Source organism: Pelecanus crispus, chromosome 5 (genome assembly GCF_030463565.1).
Source record: "Pelecanus crispus isolate bPelCri1 chromosome 5, bPelCri1.pri, whole genome shotgun sequence".
NCBI lineage: Eukaryota > Metazoa > Chordata > Aves > Pelecaniformes > Pelecanidae > Pelecanus > Pelecanus crispus.
Window position 1 is genome coordinate 58162899 of NC_134647.1, and position 10567 is coordinate 58173465.

The 10567-nt window shown below is 39.1% G+C and overlaps 1 protein-coding gene across 1 annotated transcript in view; it reads right to left on the reverse strand.

Moving 5' to 3' along the window:
- The window catches only part of ASPM (assembly factor for spindle microtubules), a 30951-nt gene extending 20814 nt beyond the window's left edge, over window positions 1-10137 (reverse strand). Inside the window, exons 1-10 of the mRNA XM_075710020.1 lie at window positions 9835-10137; window positions 7953-8096; window positions 6216-7572; window positions 4153-4254; window positions 3243-3389; window positions 2137-2382; window positions 1913-1980; window positions 1206-1347; window positions 998-1128; window positions 83-258 (exon numbers count right to left, since the gene is read on the reverse strand). Of these exons, the coding sequence (XP_075566135.1) occupies window positions 83-258; window positions 998-1128; window positions 1206-1347; window positions 1913-1980; window positions 2137-2382; window positions 3243-3389; window positions 4153-4254; window positions 6216-7572; window positions 7953-8096; window positions 9835-10137 (2816 nt within the window). The remainder of the gene's footprint in view (window positions 1-82; window positions 259-997; window positions 1129-1205; window positions 1348-1912; window positions 1981-2136; window positions 2383-3242; window positions 3390-4152; window positions 4255-6215; window positions 7573-7952; window positions 8097-9834) is intronic.
- Between the last annotated feature and the right edge of the window lie 430 nt (window positions 10138-10567).

A 10567-nucleotide genomic window follows, 5' to 3' on the forward strand; every position in this document is an offset into this window, starting at 1 on the left:
AGTTTAATGTGTTAGCTGAGCTCTTATTACAGTAGTATATAAAAGAAAATAAATAATTCAAAATAATTCTGTATCAACGCACACAAGACGAATGCCACATTGTAAGTCCACAGCCAGATTTGTTACAGCAAAATCAAATTCATCAAGTGGAGTTTGAATATGACTGACAGGTAGTCCTAAGAAACCAAGATGGCGGGAAAGGTCACCTTCACCACTCAGGAAGTCCCGAGAAAATGCAAGCAGAAGGTCTTTGCTAGCCTACAAAACAAAAACAAAAAACCACATACCACCAAAAACCAAAACAGAAAAAAAAAAAAAAATCTTAACATTGCAATATTGTCAAGCAGAATACAATTTTCATCCCTTGTCCCCCAAATTGCATTCCATATTTACTATTTACTTGCCTAATACTTAAAAATTTTTTTTTTTTTAATTTATTTTTAGCCAGTTCACACAGCTTTAATTTTCATCGTACCTGGCTACCACGTCACTGAAAGCACCACCAAATTCAGGAATACTTTTTCCTCGGTCTGTCTGTCTACACAGCACAAACCCAAGAAAAATGTTTTTATTTGAACATAACGTATTTGTTAATCAAAGCCTTTGTGTGACAGATGTTGCATAGTCTTTCTTATCACAGCAAAATAACAGAAAAAACAAACAGAAAAGACCAAACTGACTTGCAGTTTAAGATCAGCTGCAGTATGCTAGAGTGATATTTAAAAATAACGTAGAAGCTTAACTTTAGAGAGGGAAGCTAGATAACACAGGATAACGTAGTCCTTCCTACAGGACCAACACCTCAAAATTTTCTGGGTAATTCCTTTACATGACTGTGAGATAATGTGTGTGAGATAATGTGTTGAGAACGTTCATGCAAAAGGCTGAACAGTCAAGACTTGTTAAAGAAAAGTACATAGATTAAAAAACAAAACAAATTTCTACATTGAGTATTAGGACAATATTGGAGGGAGACATCAAATCACAGCGCTCTCACCTTGAACTCTGCATCCTTACAAAAGAGGCAAGGGTCATGGTCAATTATTCTGGACTGTTTAGCACAATCCAGAAAGCAAACTAATAACAGCAATTTTTTCAGTGTGAATTTTGACAGAGCTTCTTCATGACCTAGAAAATAGAACCCATTAAGTCATAGTTCAAAAATTAGGTGCTAAAAACAACCTATTTTTGGAAGTAGCAGTTACCTTCTCGGTAAAGGTGAGGCACAGTGGGATGTCTGTATTCAGCTGCAATGTCAGGGTTCCAAAGCAAGCGATTAAGGATAAATATTGCTAAACCCATAACATCACTATTACTTTCCAAAGTTATCAGTTCTCCATAAACAGTCTAATACGAAAGGAGGGGAAAAAAGCAGAACCATTAAAAATTACGTTAAATACTATAAGACTTTTTCAATAACATACAATTACTGAAAGTCTGAAATAGTAGAAGGCAAGTAGTCTCTAACAAAAAAAAAAAACCAAACAAAAAAATCATTTTTTCAAATCAGTCACTGAAGGATAAAACCAAAGAAAATTTCAGAAGATCCAGCCTCATTTCAAAACATGTATGATCATCTGCATCTGAGGAATCAATCAGGAACTTCTTTAAGACAACCGCATTTTTCTCCAGTTTAGTAGAGTGAAACTGATAGGAAACTGCTTTTGTGTTATTGGTCAGGGAGTTAACTTCCACATTCCTTGATTAAATATTTTCCTTTTTAATAAGGTAAGCACTTTTTTAAAGCAAGTCTATTGTAATAATTTAAAAGAGATGTAAACATGGTATAACTGAATTGAACCTACCTGAATTAGTAAAACAGAAAATACAAAGAAAATTGAAACATCCCTTACTAAAAAAATTCCTAGATGTCCTTTAACCTTTGATTATAGACCATAAATTCTGCACTTACCTCCAGACCTATACGCAGCCACAGAGGGTTGTAAGATAAAAGCCAGTTAAGAACTTTCTGCCTCTCTCCTGCAAGAGAGCATCTTGTAATATTACACCCACCAAACGCTTCATATTATAGCAAAAATTTCTATCAACTGATTTGAGATTAAATCAACGTAGTGTGTTAATAATACTTTTTCTACTTACTAGAAAAGAGAGGATGTAAAATTTTAGCATGCTTACCTACATCTTTCCAGAGGTGTTTGTCTCTACGAACTAGCAAACGTCTAGTTTCAATCTCAACTTCCAGTTTCTTAATAGCTTTAACCATTGTTTCAGATGTAAACAAATGGCAAGCACTACGTCGTAACTTATTCAGCTTACGATGAGCCGTATAAGCTTTTAGAGATGCTTCTTCTTTTGTTGGTGCTTTAGGAACACTGGTTTTATGATGGGTCTCTTCTCCCAAGATAAGAGCAGCTGCATTTACTATTTAAACACACACAAAAAGTATGCATTTACATCTCAAATAAAGGTAGCTTTGCCCACCTCATTTTTTTTTTTTCCTCTCTAAATTCACATTTTGTTATTTTCCTTCTGACTACTGATTTTATCCCTCAGGAAGTTTATCAGCTGTTGCACTAAACATATGTTGTCAACTACATGTATATTAGTAAAATATTTGATATAATAATGCTTATTTCATAAGCAAGCAGTGCTAGGAATTCAGTTTTAAGATCAATTGTACCATCCTCAATTCTTTGGATTGAAGTTAGAGGAAAAAGTACATTACCACCATTTTAGTAAAGTGACAGCTATAATGTTTTTCAGCAGGTAGGTATTCCCCACTCAACACCCACTGAGGAGTGCCGCAGCCACATGTTCCAGTGTGTATTTCTTGCTGCAGAACTTGTTCCCCATTCAGGTGTATGCTGTGCTTGGCATGAGCAAGTGTGCCATCCACACTTACCGCAAGGGAAAAATGACTCTGAAAAGGGTTACATGGTTATAAAATTCTGCTGGGATGGACAGCATTGTGACAACTGCTTTTGGTTTACCATATTCTGTATTTTCTAGCATAACCACCACTGAAACACATTACTAAATATTTGGCTTATGATTATCACAGTATTCAGTCAAAGGCTGGAAAGGGAAACACAGGTGATACATAAAAATTAAAACCCAGAAATCTACTCTTACCTAAGAGTTTAATGTTACACGAGCTAAAGTGACAAGTTGGGAGTACCGTTAAGCTAGTACTACTTACTATTCATTAATATTAATAAAAGTACACTATATATAATGTTTAAGAACATTAAAAGACAAAGTGAAAACTCCTGTACTCTTACCTTGTGAGGTGTTTGTTTTTACAGTGAAGTCATCAGGGGTAAGTACAAAATTTAACCACCAGGTGAAACCTCGTTGCTGCTTCTCCTTCCAACGTTCATCGTAAAACATGTTTTTAGCAGCAAAACGCATTGGGTGCCTAGGGATGACTTTTTAAAAAAAAAAAAAAAAAAAAAAAAAAAAAAAAAAAAGAGGTAAGTCTCTGCAGTTCTTGACACGTTTGATAACCAATATACATGTCATTTTGGAAAGGATTAACATTTGACATTCCCTTTAGCACTACAGCAGAAAAAAACAGATTGTTAGAATCTTCACTGACTTGCAGATGACCCACCATTAAATAAATTTCAGCCACAAAACATAGGTTAAGTTATTAAAGCACTAGAACAAAGACAAGATTTCTAGAACTTAGGCCATTTGCAATGCACATCTTCAGGCAAAACCAAGTTGAGTTTGATTACATCCAGGAAGAACCATTTTATAGATGCATTTTTCTAATCAGATCAACTTAGTATTATTAGCTCTGCAAAATCAGTATTTTTTGGTAAGAAATTCTTTCTTCAGTATTCTGTTGTAGTATTAAAATATTATTAGATGTGGAAAAGGAATTTCACTGATAAGTCAGCTGGGAACATATCTGTAACGTAGCTTTGACACTTAACAGGCAAAACTGGAGGAAAGTAACATTTACCTTCAGCTGGCCATGCATTGCAACCAATTCTCTTAAGAGTAGTCCAAATAGAACATGAAAGGTTACATATATTTTTCTACTAGATATTGATTCGTTGCAGGTACTATCTTCTATTTCAACCCAACTCTAACAACTTGAGTCTTAACAATCACTACCAGTACAGCCATTGTGACATTCAGCTCAGTGTATGCTGTTTTACTAAATACCAGAAGTCTGCCTACCTGTTTTCAGTGGTTTCACAAATGTCAGGTGAGTCTGAGCCAATCCAGGGATAGGCTTACTAATTCTGTTGGTAGTTTTAGATGCTTTCTGAAGTGAAGAACCTACAGGCATTAACACAGAAATATCAACAACAAATATGTCAGCAAAAGTTAATGTATTAAGGTTCGTATCACTTATAAAGCATGGAACTAGAGCAATTCCTCATGAACCCATACAAAATACCAATAATCTCCCATTGATCAAAAAAGTTAAGCAAACCAGTTTCACTATAATTAAAAGAGAAAAATAGTTAAGAGTAAGTGCTATTGTATTTCACAGTTCTTCCACACACTAAGGAAGTGTACTGTTTGCAATTCATTATCATATGGCTAGAAACACTGAGCTAATTGGTAAAAACATTCATTAGAACACGTGAAAGTGTGTATTCTATAAGTATCTGGGGTAAGAGGTATGACTTTTTAGGGCTTGACTCACCTCTTCCCAGTTAGATTGCATACTACATTGATACTCATTTCAGAACAGCCTGACTTGCATTATTAGCTAGTGCCTTCATGCCTAAACTAAGTATTATCCACCACATAGTGGTAGAAGGACTTAAACAAAACACAAGGAAAAAATGCAGATCTAGGCTTTCTGAACTCTCAACATGTAAAAATAAACACTTTTAGTGCAATCATTTTGTTACATTGACACCAAACGAAGGATTAAAAAAAAAAATACTGTCACAGATGGACTATAGTTGCTGCCGGACACCCCCTGACAAGATGGTACTTCAGAAACAAAAAAGACAAGAGATCATAAAGTATCAGTTGCACTATCCTGTTTAGCTGAAGTAGCGTTTTTCACAGAATATTCACTTCTGGAGAAGCAAAGAAGTCATTCCAGTCTCTCATGCACGTCTAATAAATTTTAAATACATTCTGATAATTTTTAATAAAGTTGGATCTCAGATAGACTAAATTAATGATGAGCATTTCAAAGTTAACATTTAGTAGTGAAATATGATTTTTCTTTGTGAAGTCTAGAGATAACACCTATGCAATTAAAAGAATAACAGGTTATATTTCCCAAGAAAAATTGTCAAGAACATAACTCAAAGCTGTCATCATTTTTGTGTTTTACAACCGGGATTAAGAGACACTAAAGACATTTTGGGCTCACAGAATACTTCCTTGTCCAGCCCATCTATCCTTACTCTAACGGATGAATAGAAATAACCTGGCAGATAACAGCTTTGCCTGCTGCACACTAAGACTGTTAGTGTGTTATGTTTTTATGTAGACTATCTTAAAAAGCCTGAAATCAAAGTGCATTACTGAAAGCCCCAAGTCAAATCTAGATCACAGAACAGATCATTTGAACTGGAGATGTTATTTTGATCTGAAAGCCATGACGAATTTTTCCTGTAAGTTATATTGCAGGGACTGCATGAAGATTCTGCAAATTAAATGCTGCTTTCAGTTACAACCTCTCATTCTTTTTATATTCCAGAGCATATCTGGGAATGGAACATTTAGAAAACCCAAAACACATTGAAATACAAGAAGTCAACTTCTTCTGATCTTCAAGCAACAAAGTATTGGCAACCTATAAAGGCAGAAAGACCTACACAAGGCTGAAAACAAGCTAATTTCAGACAGTAAAAAGTTGGCAGCGTGACCGAGACTTGGGAACTACCTATTTGAAAACACATGACAACAACAGTGGAGTCAAATATTCACAATGGTAAGTGTATATATGACAGAAATCACAATCAGTGATTAAGTTTCTAGTAAATTTGAATTACATAACAAGGGCTCTGCTCAAGAACTGCTAGATACTTTTCCTGTTACTGTCATTAACAATGTTCACAAAAGAATAAAGTTAATTTGAAGCCAATTACATAACCAAAACTCTGACCTAGTTTTCACGTTTTTACAGATAATATCTGACAAATTGCAAAGGCCCACATTTCAGAGATATGAAATATGCCTGACTCTTGCTAGACAGTTCAGTTTGCTATACAAATTTCATAATCAAAGGCATCTTTCAGAAATTGGTAAATGAAGGAAATATTGCTCACCAGCTTTCTTTCTCTGCCCTACTCTCTCTCGGTTTGCAGGTTTGAAGACTGATGGTCTCACAGTAGTATGCGTTTTATTGTCCACACTAGATCTAAGAGTTCTTTTTCTTTCCACTTCTTCCACATACTCTGGAGCTGTAACTCTACTATTTTCTACATATATCTCACTTTTCCTCTTACGACCCAAAGAAGTTGGCCCAGTAGGAGATGAATTTACTTGGTCACTGTGACACTTATTTTCAGCTGAAATGGGACCTATAACTGGAAGATGTTTAGATATTTCTACTTTTGTATCTACAGGCATCGCATTAGCACATTCCATTATTGCTTTATTAAGGCATTTTTTAGATTTTGGCTGGAGGGTTTCCATTCTTTTTTCTTCAGCAGCTTCAGGCTTATTTTTGATGACAGTGGCAGAAAGAACCGGACACTTTTTTGGTTGGTCTCTCCGAGAATTGTGAGTCCGAAATTCCTCTGTAGAAGGAAAACTGAAGTGATTTTCTTTGGGTTTATCATAATGAAGTACCTGTGATTCTACATTACGCATCTCAAAGACTTCAGTTAAGTTTTGTTCTATATGAACATGTGTTTTTGTCCCTATGTCTCCATTTCTTTTCCATTTTGAGGGTAGGAATTTCTTCACAACATAAGTCTCTGTAGTAGACGATATTAAAGCTGCCTCAAGTTTGGGAGTCTTTGATTGCTTATCTGACAAGCTGTCTTTCACAAATTGATCAGGTGACAGAATTGGAACAGGCTGCTCTATTATATCTATATCCCCTGGATAACTGTCATTTACAAAAGAATCTGGACTTAAGATTCTCCTTGTACTTAAAACAGGCACAGATGCCAAGTGTTCTGGAGTGCAAACTGGTGAGAGCGTACAGTTAAGAATTACTTCATTGTTTGAAACTGGCAGTTGTGCTACTCCAGTAGAACTGTATGCACTTTCAGATTCTAATTCATTGTGCTCATCAACAAATTTCTTGACATTACAGCTGTCTATTTCAGGCAGTAACTCCTCATTTATAGTGGCAGCAATATCTGAGAATGTAGTAGATCTTCTCATTGAAAGTGGTGTGCAAACAGTATTACTGTGTTCCTCTAGCATTGGTGCAATAGGAGATAGAAGCAATTTATTTTCTGAGCCAACAAGAGAGTCATTTCCTGGGGATACGCTATTTTGCACTGTGTTCTGATTTTCACATGGCTGAAGTGGGCTTCTAATTCTATCCACCTTCTGGGAAACTTGAAAGGTTTTATTAACATTTTTAACCTTCATATCATTTTTTTTAACTTTTATTGAAACAGATGTTTCTGAAGAGTTTTTCTTTTTTATAGTATCCCAAAGACTCTTCTGAAAAAGAACCATAAATAAAAGTTAGTATGCTGACTTTCTACATCCTTTTATGTGTAAAAGTGAACATTATTAGCGTATTCATTCAAAGTGTAAAAATACTATAAAATGAACACCTAGTCCAAAATTCACCGTAAGTTATTTCCAGGCTTGAAAACAGCTTTTTTTGGTAATATTTTAGTTTTATTCTCTAAGCTGGTATGCACCAGTTTCTACTTTCCAACCCAGCTGAAAAATTTTGAAGACAAAAGATGCTGCCTTTGGGAATGCTCATTATCAATTTTAATTCTCCCTCACTGAATTTTTTACTAATAAAAACAATATCCGTGTCAGCTGTGCCAAAGTAATAGAATTAAGACACATAATAAACACACACTTACCTTTTTCCTGAGAGGTTGCTCAGCCACACCCAGGAGCACAGCTTGATGCTTTACAATGCCATTAATAACAAAAGTTACCAGTTCTCGGACTTTTCCTTCTTCTAATGGTGTCCACGTTACAGAAACAAAGATTCTTTGTCCTGACTATTGGAGAAAAAGAAATGTTTAATATCTAGCACTTAGGTACACTTATGTGACATCAAAGATAGAGTAATCAAATAAAATGAGAAACAGTATATAGAAGTAATATATATTCTGAAAACATGAAGTGATAAACAAATGTTACATGTTTAAATGTCAATCTTCTCCTCTGACATGTAAATTTAAGCAACCTCTATCAAAAATGTTACCTTACTAAAAGGACATATACCTCTTAATGAAACAATAATGGAAAGCAAGCGAGAACACATATAATATGTAATAGAAAGGACAAGATTTGAATAAAGGTAAGTAGAAGAAATGACATAATTTTGGCACATATTAACCAAATCAGTCCTCTAAAGTAATTTTGAGACACCTATATTTGGACTAACAATCAGAGGTTAATTTTCAGGATCTTATCTAAATGTAAATACAAGTGTCAATTTTTTTAGTCAAATGACATGCAAAGATGAGATTTGACACATTCATTGAATAAAAATGAAGACACTGCAAATGAACAAGGAAGTCGTGGAGCTATGTATGATCTCTGTAAAGATTCTTCATGCACACTGACCTCTACCGAATCATTTCAGTGCTCTGCTCTCATCAGTACTAATAGACCAAAGAATGGTTATACCTCAGACAAAAATCAAAAAGAGAGTGTCAATATGACCAATCTCTTGAGCATTAGAATTAGGAGCTCCACTTCCTCGGGCAGATGCATTTAATGGAAACGTGCGAACTAATTCAGTGTGTGCTTATACAGTAAAGCTGGTCAACAACAATTAGTGTTCATTAATTACAATATAAGCTGCTATTCAAATACTTCACAGCGAGAGTCCAGCCAGTTTGTATAAGCACATTGTTGCAAGAGATCTCCAGAGAGTTTCTTCCTCTCTCACAAAGACTCACAAAGACTCTGAAGATTCTAGATGACCATGGATACATACCCGTCTAAATTGTCGTTTTAAAAATCGGCATTGACTGGATTAACCATAGCTTATATTTCTTTGGGAATCATAACAATTTATTCCTAGATTAAGCCTGCTTTGCCCTCTATTGTATTTTTAACATGCAGAACAGTGAATTAGTATCCTCTTCACAGCAAGCTCCTTCAGCCCTTTTCCTAAACTGATGTCCTCCTGCTTTTGAGAGGTCGCTTTTTAAACACCTCGTAATTCTTCTGTCTCTGTCTTTAAAACCACATTCCCACAGAACAACTTTTTTTTTTTTTTTTTTTTTTAATCTTACTGCAAAAAACCCCCTCTGTTGAGCCAGGATTTACTGCCCTCGTAGCCTGTGACAGCCCCCAGGCCCCAGGAGGTCTACTCGCGCCACCTAAATCTCCAGCTTTTCCCCTTTAACGCAGACCGCGAGGTGTAAACGCAACACCCACAAACGCCACCCGCAGCGGGGGTGCAGCTCTCAGGGTACCGGCTACCTCAAAACGTAGTGCTACGTGGCCAGGTGACGCGTGGCTTCCCCCCGGGGGGGGGTCTTACGCTGCAAACCGGTAACACTGCTCGCGCCGGCGGAGGGGCTTTCTCCGCCGCCAAAGAGCGAGCGGCTCAGGCGGGGGAGCTGCCCGGCCCCTCCTTCGCCTCCAGCCCTCGGAAGGGCCCGGCCCCCCTACCCGCAGGGCACGGCTCGGGGGCCCCTCGCCTGTCCCACGCTCCTACACACCCACCCGCCCCCGCTCCCTGCCGCAGCTCCGTGGCCCCCGCGCCCCCCCGCCCGGTACCTGCACAGAAAAGCGGCGATGCTCAATGCTGAAGCCCCTGGCGGAAGCCGGGAAGCGGTCGACGACCACCTCGGCGTCCTCCGCGTTGGGGTTGTCGATGCCCAAGAGGCGGGAGCGGGAGGCGCCGACGCGCAGGCTGCCGAAGCTGAGGAACGGCGGCCGGCAGAAGTGGCTCAGAACCAGCACGGCGGGGGCTTCCTCCGCGCCCTTGTCACCCCCCCGCGCGGCCCAGCGCCGCCGCCCAGGGCTGGCGGCGGAGCCCAGCTCCCACACCGCCGCTCCAGGGAAGAAACCGGCGGCCATGCCCGGGGCAGAAGCCCGGAGCGGGACAGGCTCCAGCTCTCCACGCAGCCGGCGTCCCGTCCCGTCCCGTCACCTCACCAACGGCCGCGCCTCCCCCACCCGTTCAAACCCGGCGCCCCCGCCAATCCCCGCGCGGGCCTGCCCCGCCCCCTCGCTTCTCCGCCAATCAGCGCTGGACGTTTTATTTAAACAGCCCGACCTCGCCGGGGCAGGAGAGAGGCGCCGCTGTGCGGTGGCGGGAGGCCCCGGGACCCCGGCCCCGGCCCCCTCCGCCCACCGGCCTCGCCCCCGGCCTCCTCTGCCCACCGTGCGGGAGGCTTCCAAGTGCCCGGCGCAGAGCTGGCAATAGGAGACCGCCTTACACTTAGCATTGGATAACTTGAGCGATGCTTCAAAATTAAAAAACAACCAACCAACCCCAAAAAATGGA